General features: G+C 50.1%; 1 protein-coding gene across 1 annotated transcript; it reads right to left on the bottom strand.

The window, feature by feature from the left end:
• Positions 1 to 7287: 7287 nt before the first annotated feature.
• LOC142068376 (uncharacterized) lies at positions 7288 to 19613 on the bottom strand. Its single transcript, XM_075119788.1, is given in 6 exon segments — positions 7288 to 10102; positions 10104 to 12627; positions 12939 to 13052; positions 13559 to 13685; positions 14231 to 14318; positions 18288 to 19613. Coding segments are annotated over 6 exon segments (3261 nt in total). The 5' UTR covers positions 18605 to 19613; the 3' UTR covers positions 7288 to 10011.
• Between the last annotated feature and the right edge of the window lie 450 nt (positions 19614 to 20063).

Genomic DNA, 20063 nt, shown 5'->3' with positions numbered 1-20063 from the left:
CCCTTCCCCTGCGCCCCTGCCTGCCCCTCGCCTCTTTCTGACTTCCACCCCCTCCCCTGGGGGCCCTGAGATCAGCCTCTCTGGCCTTAGACCATAGGCTCTATGACCTCCTCCTGTGGACTTTCTGTCATGCTTTCTCTATGACCCTGGAAGTTGCATCAGGCCTCAACTCTGTGCAGTCTCTGGACTATCAAACCATAGAGAGCATTGAGTGAGGGAGGCAGAGAGGTCAATTTCACTGCCCCCGGGGACTGTGCAGACTCTTTGCCACCGTCCTCTGTGATCCAAGGGGACTCTGAGGATCCTGGGTCAGCCACTGCCACTGAGGCATGAGGGGGAACAGCCCCATGGGAAAGCAAAAATGGGCTTCTCTAGCCCCAGTCCTCCTAGCGCCTATGACCTGAACCATTCCCATCTACCCAGCCTTCTAGCTCATCTCTGTGCCCCTGGAGGACCCCTGTCTACCCAAAGCCGGATACCTCATCTCTATGGCCCCTGGAAGCTCCTCCCTCTCCCTCCCTGCCACCCCAGGGATGGGAGGGGGAAGAACTTTAATTTCCACCTGTGATGTTTGAATTTTGAAGGCAGATGTGGGATTGTTTCCCCTTAAATTGGTTGTGTGAACCCAACACCAGTGAGGAGAGCCGTGTAGGTCACTATGATGCTAGCCTGGACCTTACAGTAGTATGTTACTATCCAGCCTGCACACTGGGCCTAGTGCTTTGTATCAACATGTATGTTCAGGGCCAGCCCTAGGGAAAATGATGCCCTGGGTGAACTTGTATTTTGGCGCCGTTGGCCCCCGTGGGCTCCCCGCACCGAGCCCCCTTCATGCCAATCCCTGTAACCCCCCCCCCTCCTCCCGGCACCCACCTGCAGAACCTGATCTGGATGCATGGTGCAGCTGGCATTGCTGCTCACACCCCCTCTCAAACACTGCTTCTCCACGCACCCCTAGGGGCTGTGGAAGTGTCTGTTGCCTCTCTGGTGTGGGGGTGTGGTTTTTCATTAGCGATAAGGGTTGTGAAGTGCATGGAAATATAAAGAACAAAAAGGAGAGGTGTATTTAACCACAAGGCTTCTAGCTCCTGCTTTGTAGCATCATTGCTACCGACTATTTCCTGGCAGAAGAATTTCTCACGGGTCCAAATGTAGGGGCAGGCGATCCAGGTGACTGCCTGGGATGCCGGACTTGGGTGGCGCTGAGCTCGGGGTACTGTTTGTGACAAAAGTTTAACAAATGGCGGGGGGCACCAAAGACGCAGTTTTACTTTATGTTAATAAAGTTTTGCTTCTGAATTTATGTTCACGTTATCAGTAGAAAATATGGTCCAGGTCTACACAGGTAGTTGAGCGCCTAAACCCCAGATTTAGGCCTCTAAATTCCAGTTTTAGGTTGTCGTCATGCCTCATCTGGATGCCTGTCTCTCATGTAAGCTCCAGCATGATCCACACACCAGGGGAAGGTATGCACAACTCCCCTGCCTGTAACCCCTGTGAGGACAGATCTGGTATGCATGCTCTGAGCACCTCTCCTGGAAGAGGTGCCATTAAAATCAAGGAGGACCTGGTGGGGAAGATGCCCATATTATAGTTTTCAGCCCACTGATTAAAGCAGTCACCCAGGATGTCAGAGACCTGCATTCAATACCCCCTCTGCCTGGGGAGGAGAAAAGATTTGGACATGGGCCTCCCACATCTCTCAAGAGCATGCCCTACCCACGGGCTATTCTCAGGTGGGGCTCCCTCACTCTCTCCTGTTGAAGCTGTTCCATTGAGAATAAATACTTAAAGAGTCATCGAATTCGGGGGGAGTGAGAATGAGAATTGTTCTGTTGCCTAAAACATGCACCTGGAAAATCCCTGCTCACATGCTTTCCGATCTTCAGAAGATGGGGGAATTGAACCTAGCACTCCTACATCACAGCGGAGTGCACTAATCACTCGGTTACGAGGTAAGCAGCACCAGCTCCCCTTCTGGTCACTTTGTAAGGTGTGGGCAGGCACCTGCGCTGTTCTGAGGCCCTTGGAATTGCAAGCTCTTGCTTCAAGAGCATAGGTGAGGAGAGGTTCTTTGGTCCTGCTTGCAACAGGGGCTCTGCAGCACTCCACTGAGCAGACGCTGACCGTGTTTTCCAGACAGCCAGCTTAGAGCAAGGTGGGGTGAGTTGTGTGGCTGTGGTTTAGGGAGCAGCCTGGTTTTCTCTCTCTCTATGCCCTGGTCTACACTAGGACTTTAGGTCGAATTTAGCAGTGTTAAATCGATGTAAACCTGCACCCGTCCACACAATGAAGCCCTTTATTTCGACTTAAAGGGCTCTTAAAATCGATTTCCTTACTCCACCCCTGACAAGTGGATTAGCGCTTAAATCGACGTTGCCGGCTTGAATTTGGGGTACTGTGGACACAATTCGATGGTATTGGCCTCCGGGAGCTATCCCAGAGTGCTCCATTGTGACCGCTCTGGACAGCACTCTCAACTCAGATGCACTGGCCAGGTAGACAGGAAAAGAACCGCAAACTTTTGAATCTCATTTCCTGTTTGGCCAGCGTGGCAAGCTGCAGGTGACCATGCAGAGCTCATCAGCACAGGTGACCATGATGGAGTCCCAGAATCACAAAAGAGCTCCAGCATGGACCGAACGGGAGGTACGGGATCTGATTGCTGTTTGGGGAGAGGAATCCGTGCTATCAGAACTCCGTTCCAGATTTCGAAATGCCAAAACCTTTGTGAAAATCTCCCAGGGCATGAAGGACAGAGGCCATAACAGGGACCCGAAGCAGTGCCACGTGAAACTGAAGGAGCTGAGGCAAGCCTACCAGAAAACCAGAGAGGCGAACAGCCGCTCTGGGTCAGAGCCCCAAACATGCCACTTCTGTGATGAGCTGCAGGCCATTTTAGGGGGTTCAGCCACCACTACCCCAGCCGTGTTGTTTGACTCCTTCAATGGAGATGGAGGCAATACGGAAGCAGGTTTTGGGGACGAAGAAGATGATGATGAGGAGGAGGTTGTAGATAGCTCACAGCAAGCAAGCGGAGAAACCGGTTTTCCCGACAGCCAGGAACTGTTTCTCACCCTAGACCTGGAGCCAGTACCCCCCGAACCCACCCAAGGCTGCCTCCTGGACCCAGCAGGCGGAGAAGGGACCTCTGGTGAGTGTACCTTTTAAAATACTATACATGGTTTAAAAGCAAGCATGTGAAAGGATTACTTTGCCCTGGCATTTGCGGTTCTCCTAGATGTAGTCCTAAAGCCTTTGCAAAAGGTTTCTGGGGAGGGCAGCCTTATTGCGTCCTTCATGGTAGGACACTTTACCACTCCAGGCCAGTAACACGTACTCGGGAATCATTATAGAACAAAGCATTGCAGTGTATGTTTGCTGGCATTCAAACAACATCCGTTCTTTATCTCTCTGTGTTATCCTCAGGAGAGTGAGATATAATTCATGGTCACCTGGTTGAAATAGAGTGCTTTTCTTCAGGGGACACTCAGAGGAGCCCATTCCTGCTGGGCTGTTTGCCTGTGGCTAAACAGAAATGTTCCCCGCTGTTAGCCACAGGGAGGGGGGAAGGTTGAGGGGGTAGTCACGCGGTGGGAGGAGGCAAAATGCGACCTTGTAACGAAAGCACATGTGCTATGTATGTAATGTTAACAGCAAGGTTTACCCTGAAAGAGTGTAGCCACTGTTTTATAAAATGTGTCTTTTTAAATACCGCTGTCCCTTTTTTTTTCTCCACCAGCTGCATGTGTTTCAATGATCACAGGATCTTCTCCTTCCCAGAGGCTAGTGAAGCTTAGAAAGAAAAAAAAACGCACTCGCGATGAAATGTTCTCCGAGCTCATGCTGTCCTCCCACACTGACAGAGCACAGACGAATGCGTGGAGGCAAATAATGTCAGAGTGCAGGAAAGCACAAAATGACCGGGAGGAGAGGTGGCGGGCTGAAGAGAGTAAGTGGCGGGCTGAAGACAGGGCTGAAGCTCAAATGTGGCGGCAGCGTGATGAGAGGAGGCAGGATTCAATGCTGAGGCTGCTGCAGGACCAAACCAGTATGCTCCAGTGTATGGTTGAGCTGCAGCAAAGGCAGCTGGAGCACAGACTGCCACTGCTGCCCCTCTGTAACCAACCGCCCTCCTCCCCAAGTTCCATAGCCTCCACACCCAGATGCCCAAGAACGCGGTGGGGGGGCCTCCGGCCAACCAGCCACTCCACCACAGAGGATTGCCCAAAAAAAAGAAGGCTGTCATTCAATAAATTTTAAAGTTGTAAACTTTTAAAGTGCTGTGCTTAAAGTGCTGTGTGGCATTTTCCTTCCCTCCTCCACCACCCCTCCTGGGCTACCTTGGTAGTCATCCCCCTATTTGTGTGATGAATGAATAAAGAATGCATGAATGTGAAGCAACAATGACTTTATTGCCTCTGCAAGCGGTGATTGAAGGGAGGAGGGGCGGGTGGTTAGCTTACAGGGAAGTAGAGTGAACCAAGGGGCGGGGGGTTTCATCAAGGAGAAACAAACAGAACTTTCACACCGTAGCCTGGCCAGTCATGAAACTGGTTTTCAAAGCTTCTCTGATGCGTACCGCGCCCTCCTGTGCTCTTCTAACCGCCCTGGTGTCTGGCTGCGCGTAACCAGCAGCCAGGCGATTTGCCTCAACCTCCCACCCCGCCATAAACGTCTCCCCCTTACTCTCACAGATATTGTGGAGCACACAGCAAGCAGTAATAACAGTGGGAATATTGGTTTCGCTGAGGTCTAAGCGAGTCAGTAAACTGCGCCAGCGCGCCTTTAAACGTCCAAATGCACATTCTACCACCATTCTGCACTTGCTCAGCCTGTAGTTGAACAGCTCCTGACTACTGTCCAGGCTGCCTGTGTACGGCTTCATGAGCCATGGCATTAAGGGGTAGGCTGGGTCCCCAAGGATACATATAGGCATTTCAACATCCCCAACAGTTATTTTCTGGTCTGGGAATAAAGTCCCTTCCTGCAGCTTTTGAAACAGACCAGAGTTCCTGAAGATGCAAGCATCATGCACCTTTCCCGGCCATCCCACGTTAATGTTGGTGAAACGTCCTTTGTGATCCACCAGAGCTTGCAGCACTATCGAAAAGTACCCCTTGCGGTTTATGTACTCGGCGGCTTGGTGCTCCGGTGCCAAGATAGGGATATGGGTTCCGTCTATAGCCCCACCACAGTTAGGGAATCCCATTGCAGCAAAGCCATCCACTATGACCTGCACATTTCCCAGGGTCACTACCCTTGATATCAGCAGATCTTTGATTGCGTGGGCTACTTGCATCACAGCAGCCCCCACAGTAGATTTGCCCACTCCAAATTGATTCCCAACTGACCGGTAGCTGTCTGGCGTTGCAAGCTTCCACAGGGCTATCGCCACTCGCTTCTCAACTGTGAGGGCTGCTCTCATCTTGGTATTCATGCGCCTCAGGGCAGGGGAAAGCAAGTCACAAAGTTCCATGAAAGTGCCCTTACGCATGCGAAAGTTTCGCAGCCACTGGGAATCGTCCCAGACCCGCAACACTATGCGGTCCCACCAGTCTGTGCTTGTTTCCCGAGCCCAGAATCGGCGTTCCACAGCATGAACCTGCCCCATTAGCACCATGATGCATGCATTGGCAGGGCCCATGCTTTCAGAGAAATCTGTGTCCATGTCCTGATCACTCACGGGACCGCGCTGACGTCGCCTCCTCGCCCGGTATCGCTTTGCCAGGTTCTGGTGCTGCATATACTGCTGGATAATGCGTGTGGTGTTTAATGTGCTCCTAATTGCCAAAGTGAGCTGAGCGGCCTCCATGCTTGCCTTGGTATGGCGTCCGCACAGAAAAAAGGCGCGGAACGATTGTCTGCCGTTGCTCTGACGGAGGGAGGGGCGACTGACGACACGGCTTACAGGGTTGGCTTCAGGGAGCTAAAATCAACAAAGGGGGTGCCTGTACATCAAGGAGTATTTCAGGCAGGACTTCACGGAGGGTTCCAATAAGAAATGGTGCACCTAAGTTATCTTTCTTATTGGAACAAGGAGGTTAGCCTGGCCTCTGATTGATACATGGCTAGATTTACCTCGCTGCACCTTCTCTGTGAGTGACTGCAGTGTGACCTAGAGGAATGAGTCCCCTAGACAGGGGAGGAGGCAAATGAGTACAAAACAAATCTGGTCTATTTCTTGTTTTGACCCACTCCATCTATCTTTTACATCTTTGGCTGGCAGCAGACGGTGCAGAAGGACTGCATGCCATCCACATCTCATGGCTGCTCGGCAGAAGATGGTATAGTACGACTGCTAGCAGTCCGTATCGCCTGCCCGCTCACCATAAGACGGTTCAATAGGACTGACTGCAGGACTAAAGAGAATGACCTGCTCAAGTCACTCCAAATTTAGTCCCTGCGCCCATGTCTGCCCAGGCGCTCCCAGCCGACGTGGCCAGGAGCACCTCGGACATGAGGATGACGGCTACCAGTCGTACTGTACCGTCTGCTGCCACAAGGCAAGGGGTTGCTGCTACTGTGTAGCAATGCCGTACCGCGTCTGCCAGCACCCAGGAGACATAGGGTGACGGTTACCTGAGCGGGCTCCATGCTTGCAGTGGTATGGCGTCTGCACAGGTAACTCAGGAAAAAAGGCGCGAAATGATTGTCTGCCCTTGCTTTCACGGAGGGAGGGAGGGAACGGGGGCCTGACGATATGTACCCAGAACCACCCGCGACAATGTTTTAGCCCCATCAGGCATTGGGATCTCAACCCAGAATTCCAATGGGCAGCGGAGACTGCGGGAACTGTGGGATAGCTACCCACAGTGCAACGCTCCGGAAGTCGACTCTAGCCTCGGTACTGTGGAAGCGCTCCGCCGAGTTAATGCACTTAATGCACTTAGAACATTTTCTGTGGGGACACACACACTCGAATATATAAAACCGATTTCTAAAAAACCGACTTCTATAAATTCGACCTTATTCCGTAGTGTAATGGGTAATAACTTTGGATTTTAATTTCAGGCTAATTTCACTGAAAGTTACCTGGCACAGGCATGAGGTATCATTCAGCTCTGTAAACCGTTCATGGTATGGGAGATGCTGTAACAAAATACAGAGGAACAGAGGAAGGTCTTTAACGATACCTGATGTGGGAAAATGTCCTCTGAGATTCTGATGGGGATTCCTGAAAATCTTCATCATATAAAGAATTCTACCAATCCCAAAGGATCAGACATGTTACCCACCAAGTTAATGAATACTTCAGTTCTTACCCAAGTCCACGCTTACAGCCAATTCTTGTTAACTAAAGTACGATTTATTAAAAGAAGAAAAGGCAGTATTGGCTAAAAGATCATTAGACATACAAATGCGAATAGAGTCCATAGGTCAGTTTCACCATAGAGATGACGCGTTATAATTGAAAAGAGTCCTTTTCAGAATCATTTCATCACGTTCTAGTCCAATGTCCAAATGTTCAATATCAGGGCGGTCCAGAGAGGACTGGAGATCTCAGTCTTACGACTCGAACTCCCCCTGAAGAAAGCTTAAGAAGATCTGAGATAAAAGGATCAGGTCCCAAGAGTTTATATAGAAGTTTTTGCAGCCTCTCGACAGCAGGCAGTCCTTGGGTGAACAATAGGTTTTGGAAGTAACCTCCTATTTCCCAAACATCACAGGTAATAAAACTACATGGATTAATATAAGGTAATTATCTATAAAGCAGTTCATAGACAGTTTACCACAAACTTTAAAAAGAGATATATATACAATGACATTATTACACCCAAGTTTCATTTAAATGTTAATATTTCCTTTTGACTTCTGAATTAACAAAATACAGTCGTCGACAGAAACCCTTTGGTTATACTGTTAATCTATATCTCGTTACAGATTAACATAGACTACTACAATTACTATGTTCTAGGGCTGTCAAGTGATTAAAAAAATTAATCGTGATTAACCGTGCTCTTAAACAATAATAAAATACCATTTATTTAAATATTTTGGATGTTTTATACATTTTCAAATATATTGATTTCAACTGCAACACAGAATACACTCCATGCATCTGATGATGGGTTATAGCTCACAAAAGTTTATGCCCAAAGAAATGTGTTAGTCTCTAAGGTGCCACAAGGACTCCTTGTTGTTTTTACAGAATACGAAGTGTACGGTGATCACTTTATATTTTTTATTACAAATACTTGCACTGTAAAAAACAAAAGAAATAGTATTTTTCAATCCACCAACTGCAACTACTGTATGCAATCTCTTTATCATGAAAGTTGAACTTACAAATGTAGAATTATGTACAAAAAATAACTGCATTCAAATGTAAAACTTTGGAGCCTACAACTCCACTCAATCCTACTGCTTGTTCGGCCAATCACTCAGAAGAACAAGTTTGGTTACAATGTGCAGGAGATCATGCTGCCCGCTTCTTGTTTACAAGGTCACCTGAAAGTGAAAATAGGCGTTCACGTGACACTGTTGCAGCCGGCGTCACAAGATATTTACGTGCCAGATGCTCTAAAGGGTCCTAGGTCCCTTCCTGCTGGAACCACCATTCCAGAGGACATGCCTCCATGCTAATGACGGGTTCTAATCAATAACGATCCGAAGCAGACCAGACCGACACGTGCTCATTTTCTTCAACTGAGTCAGATGCCACCACCAGAAAGTTGATTTTCTATTTTGGTGGTTCGGGTTCTGCAGTTTCCCAATCAGCGTGTTCCTCTTTTAAGACTTCTGGAAGCATGCTCCACACCTCGTCCCTCTCAGATTTTGGAAGACACTTCAGATTCTTAAACCTTGGGCCGAGTGCTGTAGCTATCTTTCGAAATCTCAGATAGTTACTTTCTTTGCGTTTTGTCAAATCTGCAGTGAAAGTGTCCCCCCATGTGCTAGGTCATTCTCCGTGACTTCGATATGATGACATATTTGGCAGAACGTGTGTAAAACAGGACAGGGGACATACAAGTCTCCTTCAAGGAGTTCAGTCAAAAATGTAATTAATGCATTATTTTTTTTAAATGAGCATCCTCCACTGAAATGGTGGCCGAAGGGACATAGGCATGTTTAGCATATCTTGCACTTAAATACCTGTGCTGCCAGCTACAAACATGCCATGGGAACGCCTTCTCACACTTTCCGGTGACATCATAAATTAGAAGCAGGCAGCATTCGCTCCCGTAAATGTAAACAAACTTGTTTGTCTTAGCGAGTGGCAGAAAAAGAAGTAGCACTGAGTGGACTTCTAGGCTTTAAACTATTTAAACTTTAAAAATAATTGCTTTATTTTTCAGTTCACTTATATAATTAAAATCATCTATGTTTCTAAGTTACACTTTCCTGATAAAGAGATTGCACGACAGCACTTGTATGAGGGGAACTGAAAAATGCTATTTTTGTTTTGCATGTTTGCAGTACAAATATTTGAAATCAAAAATAATATAAAGTGAGCACTGTACACTTTCTATTCTTTGTTGTGAGAGAAATCAATAGATATGAAAACATAGAAAAACATCCAAAAACATTTAACAAATTTCAACTGGTATTCTATTGTTTAACAATGTGATTCACTGAGATTAATTTTTCTAACCACAATGGATTTTTTTGAATTAATCACACGAGTTAACAGCAATTAATCAACAGCCCTACTATCTTCTTCCAGTCAGTGCTGATGGGGTCTCTCTCCTGTGTGGATCCTCTGAGTGTTATAAGATTTAATCTTTGTGTGAAACTTTTCACATGATCCAAACATTTATGGGGTCTCTCTCCTGTGTGGATTGCCTAATTTGAAACAAGTTCTGACTTCCATTTCAAAAGTCTTTCACAGGCTAAGCAGTTATGGGGTTACTCCTGTGTGTGGATTCTCTGATGTAAAACAAGGGATAACATCTATTTGAAACATTTTTCCAAAGTCAAAGCACTTACGGGGGTCTCTCTCGTGCGTGGACTGCCTGTTGTTTAGAAGGGCTGATCTGTTTCTGAAACCTTTCCCAGAGTCTTATGGTATTATGGTCTCCATCTTGTATGGATTGCTTGATGTTTAACAAGGTGGGACCTCTGTATGAAACTTTTCCCACAGTCTAAGCACTGATGGGGTATCTGTTGTGTCGATTTTCTGATGTTTAGTTAGGCCAAATCTCCGTACCAATTTTTTCCCAGAGTCTAAGCACTTGTGGGGTCTCTCTCCTGTGTGGATTAGCTGATGTTTAAGATGGGTTGACCTTTCTGTGAAACTTTTTCCACAATCTAAGCACTTATGAGGTCTCTCTCCTGAGTGGGTTGCCTGATGATTAAGTAGGTTTGACCTCTGTATGAAACTTTTCCCACAGTCTAAGCACTTATAGGGTCTCTCTCCTGTGTGTATTCTCTGATGTGTCACCAGGGCAGATCTCCATGTGAAACTTTTCCCACAGTCCAAGCACTTATGGGGTCTCTCTCCTGTGTGGATTACCTGATGTTTAAGAAGGGTTGGCCTTTCTGTGAAACTTTTTCCACAGTCTAAGCACTTATGGGGTTTCTCTCTGGTGTGCACTGCTTGATGTTTAACAAGGTCTGACCTCTGTATGAAACTTTTCCCACATTCTAAGCACTTATGGGGTCTCTCTCCTGTGTGGATTTTCTGATGTTTAATTAGGCCTGACCTCCATATGAATTTTTTCCCACAGTCTAAGCACTTGTGGGGTCTCTCTCCTGTGTGGATTACCTGATGTTTAAGAAGGGTTGGCCTTTCTGTGAAACTTTTTCCACAGTGTAAGCACTTATGGGGTCTCTCTCCTGTGTGTATTCTCTGATGTGTAACCAGGGCTGATCTCCATGTGAAACTTTTCCCACAATCCAAGCACTTATGGGGTCTCTCTCCTGTATGGATTACCTGATGTTTAAGAAGGGTTGGCCTTTCTGTGAAACTTTTTCCACAGTCTAAGCACTTATGAGGTCTCTCTCCTGTGTGGGTTGCCTGATGATTAAGTAGGTTTGACCTCTGTATGAAACTTTTCCCACAGTCTAAGCACTTATGGGGTCTCTCTCCTGTGTGTATTCTCTGATGTGTCACCAGGGCAGATCTCCATGTGAAACTTTTCCCACAGTCCAAGCACTTATGGGGTCTCTCTCCTGTGTGGATTACCTGATGTTTAAGAAGGGTTGGCCTTTCTGTGAAACTTTTTCCACAGTCTAAGCACTTATGGGGTTTCTCTCCGGTGTGGACTGCTTGATGTTTAACAAGGTCTGACCTCTGTATGAAACTTTTCCCACATTCTAAGCACTGATGGGGTCTCTCTCCTGTGTGGATTTTCTGATGTTTAATTAGGCCTGACCTCCGTATGAATTTTTTCCCACAGTCTAAGCACTTGTGGGGTCTCTCTCCTGTGTGGATTACCTGATGTTTAAGAAGGGTTGGCCTTTCTGTGAAACTTTTTCCACAGTGTAAGCACTTATGGGGTCTCTCTCCTGTGTGTATTCTCTGATGTGTCACCAGGGCTGATCTCCATGTGAAACTTTTCCCACAGTCCAAGCACTTATGGGGTCTCTCTCCTGTGTGGATTACCTGATGTTTAAGAAGGGTTGACCTTTCTGTGAAACTTTTTCCACAGTTTAAGCACTTATGGGGTCTTTCTCCTGTGTGGATTAGCTGATGTTTAAGAAGGGTTGGCCTTTCTGTGAAACTTTTTCCACAGTCTAAGCACTTATGAGGTCTCTCTCCAGTGTGGATTGCCTGATGATTAAGTAGATTTGACCTCTGTATAAAACTTTTCCCACAGTCTAAGCACTTATGGGGTCTCTCTCCCGTGTGTATTCTCTGATGTGTAACCAGGGCTGATCGCCATGTGAAACTTTTCCCACAGTCCAAGCACTTATGGGGTCTCTCTCCTGTGTGGATTACCTGATGTTTAAGAAGGGTTGGCCTTTCTGTGAAACTTTTTCCACACTCTAAGCACTTATGGGGTCTCTCTCCAGTGTGGACTGCTTGATGTTTAACAAGGTCTGACCTCTGTATGAAAGTTTTCCCACAGTCTAAACACTGATGGGGTCTCTCTCCTGTGTGGATTTTCTGATGTTTAATTAGGCCTGACCTTCGAACGAATTTTTTCCCACAGTCTAAGCACTTGTGGGGTCTCTCTCCTCTGTGGATTAGCTGATGTGTAATCAGTGCTGACTTCCAATTCAAAGAATTCCTGCTCTCAAGACACCCAGAGGGTTTCTCTCCCATGTGGCTTCTCCCATGGTTATTAAGATCTGAGCGCTTATTGAAGTTTTCCCCACAGTCCAAGCATTGAAGTGTTTTCTCTCCAGTATTTATTGCCTGAAGCATAAGAAGCGCCGGTCTCAGAATGAATCCTTTCCCATAACCGAGGCATTCATAGCGTTTGTCTTCCTTGGGGGTTGTCTGCCGGGCTGTGGGATCCCTGTGTCCTTCCCCACATATAATAGATCCATCCAGTTGCTCCCTTGAGTGGTTTCCCAGCAGCCTCTTTGACCTCTGCCAATTTCCCCAGGCTTCTCTCTGTGCCAAGCACTGGGAAAAATTCCCTTCAGCTCTTCCCACAAAAATCCCCTGTGGTTCCCCATGCCCAGGAATTTCCTGATGTTGATTCCCCTCCTTCTTCTCACTCACTCTCTCATCACCTGCAGGGAGAGAGACAATGCAGACAGGAGTCATTCTGCTGAGGAGAAATTAAGAGGAATAGAACTGAGGGAAAACCCAACATACTAAAGCTGCAGAGATGGAGCAATTGGATTCTGCCTCCACTTCCCAGTTGGGAAGGAAACTCCTGCAGTGAACAGGACACGCAGGAAGCGATGTCAGTGATATCTGCTGCCTGCAGCCCTGCTCTGGGTGAGATGAGGAAGGAACTGAGGGCACTTACTAATATATCATTTTTGGGATTCTCAACTTTTTCTTTCATTCACCACATGATTTGTATGTCAGCGCTCACCTGTGTGGGCACCTCTTGGGATCTCTCTTTCATCACAGGCCTGGAGATCGGGCACCCACGGCTCTTCCCCTTGTTCCAGCCGGGTGATCAGGCCAGGTTTGGGAAGGGGAAATCCTGTACAGGGAGTGAAATCAGACCAGATCAGGGTTTGTGGAGGATTGAGAGAGCATCTGTCAGAAAGGATATTCCATGGGTGACACCTGTCCCAGTGCTGTGCTGGGGAATGTGGAATCTAAGAGGACAGGAATGTGGTCACTTAACCCCCTTGCGGGAGGCAGACGTCTCAGGAGGTGAGGGCAATTGTGATGCACACCCAGCTCTCGTGTTAAACCCCTGCCTATTTCTAAACCTGCCAAACCCAGAGCCCTCCACATGACTGGAGCTGTTCCCAAGGAGGGGGGAGAAGAGGGATTCTGTTTGCGACAGAGAAACAACACAGACAGGACAATGCACGGCTTCTCCACCTTGCAAGATAGGGGGGTTGGGTGGGGATGATTCAGTATGTGCCTTAAGTTTTGACACCCTCTTCTCATTGGAGCATGATGAGCGAAGAACCTGACCGGTGTCAGACACGCAGACCTCCCCAGTTTCCAATAACCAAGGGGCCAGGAATCCCTTACCCAGCGAGGTCACTGTCTCGTAGTTCTCCTGCATGACATCCCTGTAGAGGGCTCTCTGAGCAGGGTCCAGCAAAGCCCCCTGCCCCTGGGTGAAATACACAGCCACCTCCTCAAAGGTCACCAGCATCTGAAACAACAAGAATCCCCCACTCAGCACCTGCTGCCCCAGCCACAATCCCACTAGTCATGGGGTAGGACGGAGAGAGAAGCAGAATCCTCCCCGCACCCTGCTCAGAGTAGCTGGGAGGCTTCAGGGGGTGGGAGAAGGTGAGAGCTCCTTGTCCTCCCCAGCACACGGAGCGGGGCAGGGTCTTCTCATTTCCCACTCGCCTGCCAGCCATAGGCTGAGACGGGAAGCAGAGCTCTGAGCCACGGACAGGGACAGGAACCTTGACAGCTTCCCTTTGTATTTCACAGCAGCCTCTGGCCAGTGGGTCAGGCTCCAGCACTGGGAGTCTGGTCCATTTTCCCAGCCCTGCCCAGGGGGGTGTTTCCTGGTTCAGAAATGGGGGATTGTTTCCCCTCCCTCCCCCCGTCAATGGGCCTTTTCAGAAAATCAGACCCAGGTTGATCACGTTCCAGCAGGTTTATCGCACCCCGTCCCACCCCGGGTGATTAACACCTTTACACTACCCCTCCCCCACCACCAAAAGCCCCCTGAAAATCCCCTACCTGAGCTGGCTCCATCACAGCCATTTCCCTGCCCTGTCCCCTGCAAGATGGGACAATCTGAAGCGAAACGTGGACACAATTCCTCAGCCTGTCGGAGGAGCAGGGAGATTGGGCAGGTTTCATAAGGGGCTGGAGTCCATGTCACTCCCCGATTCCCCCCAGGCTCTCTCCCTGCAGACAGACGCTCTGATTCTATGACTCTGCCATGCCAGGAACAAACCCAGTTAGTTCATTACCTCCCCAGCCAGCCCCCCCTGCTTAGAACTAACCCAGCACGTCCCTTCTAAACCTCCCCAGAGCAGTATCTCCAAGCGAAACGCTGGAAAAAGAGCAGATCAAAGGAGTCACTTCAGGGTATCGCCCTACAGTGTATTGTGACCCCCTCTAGCTCTCTCCCGTCTCCCTCCGTAGTGCGGTGCTCAGCAGAGCGAGCAACTGGCTTTTCCTCTCTCAGCTCCTGCTCTTGTTCCCAGGAGAGCGGACTGCCCCGAGGGTGCAGGGAATGGATCTGGGCAGGGCTGGGAACCTCCCTCCCCACTTCTTGCTGCTGCTGCCCTTCAAGTCTCTCCGCTCTCCTTTTTTATCTTCTTCCCTCAACCTGGGAGAACAGGTGACTGTCCCATTACCATAGCCCTTTGCTCTCATTAGGCAGCTCAGCCACTGACACTGGTAACAGGGGTTTGAAGCTGGCTGTGTCACTGAGGGCAGGAGCTCTGGGACTCACAGACACAGGGAGCCCCTCCCCTTCTAGGCCAAACTCACCAGCCAGTCCCTGAAATCAGCTCTTTGTGCAGAGTCATTTCCCTGCCTAGCTCCAACCCTTTCCCCAGGTCTCTCCATCACCTGGAGGTTCAGGCTCAGGGGCTGGTATAGTCAGAGTGGTTCCAGTCACTGCGAAAGTGCCCCTGGGGCTGGTCTCAGAGGGGTGTGATGAAGGGGGAATGTTCTTAATTTTTTCTCTGAATAATGTGTGAGTGCCTCAGTTTCCCCATGTATTACTCAACTATCAAGCTGGTGGGATACAGGTGAGTGGTTACTGCGGAGACCTCAAGAGGGCAGGTGTCACTGCAGAGTGGCTGCGTGGTCACAGAGAATGGCCAAAATTCTGTATCCTGAGGTCTCTGAGGATGCGGGGCTGGAAGTGGGTCAGTCTCCTGATTTGGGGCTCAGCGGGGAGAGCCCAGGGCTCGGGACTCTGGATTCCCCCCAAGATGGACTTTGCTGAATGCTCCTGATTTCTGTGCTAAGAAGCTCTGTTCCACACGGTTTTCTCAGCGACCAATAAACCCTTCTGTTTTCCAAGCTGGCTGAGAGTCACAGCTGACTGCGGAGGTGGGGTGCACGGCCCCTGTGAGGAGCATGTCAGGCTTCTCCTTAGGCTGCCCCCGGGGGTTCAGGCTGGGGCCATGTGCCCTCCCTGGGCCCCAGGACCGGGAAGGCTGGGGCCACATGCTCAGCAGGTCGGGGGAGATGTTGGGGGTGCTCAGGGTCTGGGGTCCTGCCCCTACAGTGGGAGGGGGACTTGCCTCCCCCAGCCCTAGATTCATCCCCCACCAGCTGTACCTCGTTCTTCTTCCCAGCTCCTAGTCCCAGGCAGGGGGGCTGAAACAATCTGTACAGTGGGGTGTCAAGGTTCCTTCCCCACTCTGAACTCTAGGGTACAGAAGTGGGGACCCACATGAAAGACCCCCTAAGCTTATTCTTATCAGCTTAGGTTAAAAACTTCCCCAAGGTACCAACTTTGCCTTGTGCTTGAACAGTATGCTGGCACCACCAAATGTTTTAAACAAAGAACAGGGAAAGAGACCACTTGGAGACGTCTTCCCCCCAAAATAGCCCCCCCAAACCCTACACACCCCCTTTCCTGGGGAGGCTTGAGAATAATATCCTAACCAATTGGTTACAAAATCATCAAAGACCCAAACCCCTGGATCTTGGAAGAATGTAAAAATCAGTCAGGTTCTTAAAAAAAGGATTTTATTAAAAAAAAAAAAAAGAGCGGTAAAACTCATCTCTGTAAAATCAGGATGGAAAATACTTTACAGGGCATTCAGATTCAAAACACAGAGGATCCCCCTCTGGGCAAAACCTTAAAGTTACAGAAAACAGGAATAAACCCCCCTCTTAACACAGGGAAAATTCACATAAAACAAAAGATAAACGAATCCGCCTTGCCTGTACTTATACTGGTTGCAAAATTGGAGACTTGGATTAGGATGGGTTGGAGAAGATGGATTTCTGTCTGGCCTCTCTCAGTCCCAAGAGAGAACAACCACGTAAACAAAGAGCACAAACAAAAGCCTCCCCCCCCCCCCAAGATTTGAAAGTATCTTTTCCCCTTATTGGTCCTTTGGGTCAGGTGCCAGCCAGGTTAGCTGAGCTTCTGAACCCTTCACAGGTAACAGGATGTTGCCTTTGGCCAGGAGGGATTTTATAGCACTGTGTACAGAAAAGTGGTTTCCCTTCCCTTTATATTTATAACAGGGGGGCTGAGAGCCATTGAACCAAACTGTAAAGCCTGGATAGGATGGAAACCCCTTCAAGCCAGGGGGTGCATCAGGGCCCCGCCAGCCCAGATCCAGAGCCTGTGCTGCCCCCCCCCCCCGATTGTGCCCCTGGGCCCCGCTCCCTCCCCGACCCCCAGCTGGGGCCTCCACCCTGAATCATAGAATCATAGAATATCAGGGTTGGAAGGGACCCCTGAAGGTAATCTAGTCCAAACCCCTGCTCGAAGCAGGACCAATTCCCAGTTAAATCATCCCAGCCAGGGCTTTGTCAAGCCTGACCTTAAAAACCTCTAAGGAAGGAGATTCTACCACCTCCCTAGGTAACGCATTCCAGTGTTTCACCACCCTCTTAGTGAAAAAGTTTTTCCTAATATCCAATCTAAACCTCCCCCACTGCAACTTGAGACCATTACTCCTCGTTCTGTCATCTGCTACCATTGAGAACAGTCTAGAGCCATCCTCTTTGGAACCCCCTTTCAGGTAGTTGAAAGCAGCTATCAAATCCCCCCTCATTCTTCTCTTCTGCAGGCTAAACAATCCCAGCTCCCTCAGCCTCTCCTCATAAGTCATGTGTTCTAGACCCCTAATCATTTTTGTTGCCCTTCGCTGGACTCTCTCCAATTTATCCACATCCTTCTTGTAGTGTGGGGCCCAAAACTGGACACAGTACTCCAGATGAGGCCTCACCAATGTCGAATAGAGGGGAACGATCACGTCCCTCGATCTGCTGGCTATGCCCCTACTTATACATCCCAAAATGCCATTGGCCTTCTTGGCAACAAGGGCACACTGCTGACTCATATCCAGCTTCTCGTCCACTGTCACCCCTAGGTCCTTTTCCCTAGCCATTCGGTCCCTAGTCTGTAGCGGTGCATTGGATTCTTCCATCCTAAGTGCAGGACCCTGCACTTATCCTTATTGAACCTCATCAGATTTCTTTTGGCCCAATCCTCCAATTTGTCTAGGTCCTTCTGTATCCTATCCCTCCCCTCCAGCGTATCTACCGCTCCTCCCAGTTTAGTATCATCCGCAAATTTGCTGAGAGTGCAATCCACACCATCCTCCAGATCATTTATGAAGATATTGAACAAAACCGACCCCCGGACCGACCCTTGAGGCACTCCACTTGATACCGGCTGCCAACTAGACATGGAGCCATTGATCACTACCCGTTGAGCCCGACAATCTAGCCAACTTTCTACCCACCTTATAGTGCATTCATCCAGCCCATACTTCCTTAACTTGCTGACAAGAATACTGTCATTCAGTTTGGCCCCGGCCCCCCTTCTGCCCCTCCCTATTTGCCCCCCTCACATCTCCCTGATCTGCAGCCCCCGTCCACACCAGCCCGGCCAGGGCAGGGAAACAAAAAGGCAGATTGCGGGTGGAGGGGGTAACGTGATCCTGCCCCCGCCCCGCAAACACCGGGGGCTGGCGGCAGCTTTCCTGGGCCCGGGGCAGGGAATCGCAGCCAGCTCCGCGGGGAGCAGCCCGGGGCCAAACCCGCCCCCTGCAGCCCGGGGGTGCCGGGGGGGGCGGGTCTCTCTTACCTTCCCTCCGAGCGGGGCCCCCCGGGGCAGGGGCCGGGCCGGGAAGGGGCCCTGGCCGGGCTGGGGGCTCTGCCCTGGGAGAGGCTCCCGGGGAGCAGCGGGCAGGGCCCGGCTGGAGGTTCCCCTCTCCCGGCTGCAGCCCGGGCTCCGGGCTCCCAGCACCAGCCGCCGGGGCGCGGGGATCTCGCCGGGAGCCAGAGTCCCCGCAGCGGCTGCGAGTCACTTCCTGGGCCGGGCTGAGACCCGCGATCGCTCCCCCCAGAGCCGCCCCCCAGCCGCTCCCGGGTCCTAGCGATCAACCCACCGCGCTGCGGCATCCCTGTGCCCGGCTCCTGTTACACTCCCAGGCTCTAAGTTCAGAAGGGCCCCTCATGAGCATCGAGCCCAGGGGTTCTCAGCGGACAGCAACTCTCACTGGTGGAGGATCTGACATTTTTCCCTAAATTAGTTAATGCACTTTCGGGGAAACCAGTAAACATGCACAGAGGTAGGCAGAGAAATGGACCCCTTACTGTGGGGAACTTTCCTGACTTAAACACTGCCCTGGTGGAATCAAATAGCAGAAGGATCTGAGTCCTTGCTCCCTCTTCCCTCACCCAGAGCCTGCCTCACTTTGAGGGCTCCCCTTCCACTCTCCTGTGTAGCAAAGTCCTTATAACCCTGACAAGGCTGGGCCCTGGCTTCCTGTGGGGCTCGGCCCCCCCCAACCTGGTTGTGACCACTCAGGACACGGGCTAAAGCGTCCCCACTCTGGGTACTTTCTCCACTCTGGATGCTTCTCTGGCCTCTTCCCTGACCATTGTCTATACCCCGGAACAAATGCAATTTATTAAACAGCAGCTAATAAAAGAAATCAGGAAGCAATGGGAAAGGTGAAAGGAAAACACTTAGCCCCACTCTGTGGGCCCTGGGGAAGCACAACCAGGGTCTCTGGAATGCCAGGGCAGTTCACAGTCTGTCCCTCCCACGTCCCAGGCCTCCTGCCCAGGCCCTGGCTGTGCTGCAGGGATGCTGCGGGTTAGACCCGTGCTCTGGCGGTGGCCACACGCCCTCAGGCTCTCGGTGACAGGACCTTTCTTCCCAGCGTCCTCAGAAAGGAGCAAATCCAGAGGACAAATAAAAAGCCCCCCCCCTTTGGTAATCTCTGTCAGCTGATGGGGATGGGGGAGACTCCTGATCTTTGAGCACTTCTGGCTGCTAACCTAGTTCTGTCCCTGCCCTCCCCCAGGGTTCCACGGGGTGCAGGCCATGGACCGGGACACCCCATGGGGGGAGGAAATGACAGTACTGCAGGGATGACTTCATCACCTTCCGCGTCCAGTGTCAGGCTCCTTACCCCTGTCTGCATCCCGACCCCCCCCCCCCCCCCCGAAGCCATGGCCCTACTCCCGGCCCCACCTCAACGGGATGGGGGGGCACAGAGAGGGATAAGGGGGGACACCGCACCCCTTCTCTAAAAATCATTCCACTGGGCCCAGAGCAATTCCAGCCTGTCTGCCTGTGCTTTGCACGGCTAAACCAGTCATGGTGGCAGCAGGGATGCCGGGTGGGGGCGAGAGCCAGTATCCTGGGCGGGGGCCTATGTTGTGAATTCCTTTAACGTGTAACCAATACAATTTTAATAGTTGAAACGGTTACTTTTGTAAAATGCTATTTTCATCCCTAGTCTGGACACCTGCCTTGTAGCTTCAGAGCCCTTAGGCAGAAACCTCCACCTACCCCCAAAGCTTCCCTGACTATTTGCAGTAAAAGAATGCCCCTCCCCCTCTCCTGCCC

Source organism: Caretta caretta, chromosome 14 (genome assembly GCF_965140235.1).
Source record: "Caretta caretta isolate rCarCar2 chromosome 14, rCarCar1.hap1, whole genome shotgun sequence".
Lineage (NCBI taxonomy): Eukaryota > Metazoa > Chordata > Testudines > Cheloniidae > Caretta > Caretta caretta.
The sequence above is the reverse complement of the archived record's forward strand: the minus strand, read 5'-3'. Positions and strand labels throughout refer to the sequence as shown.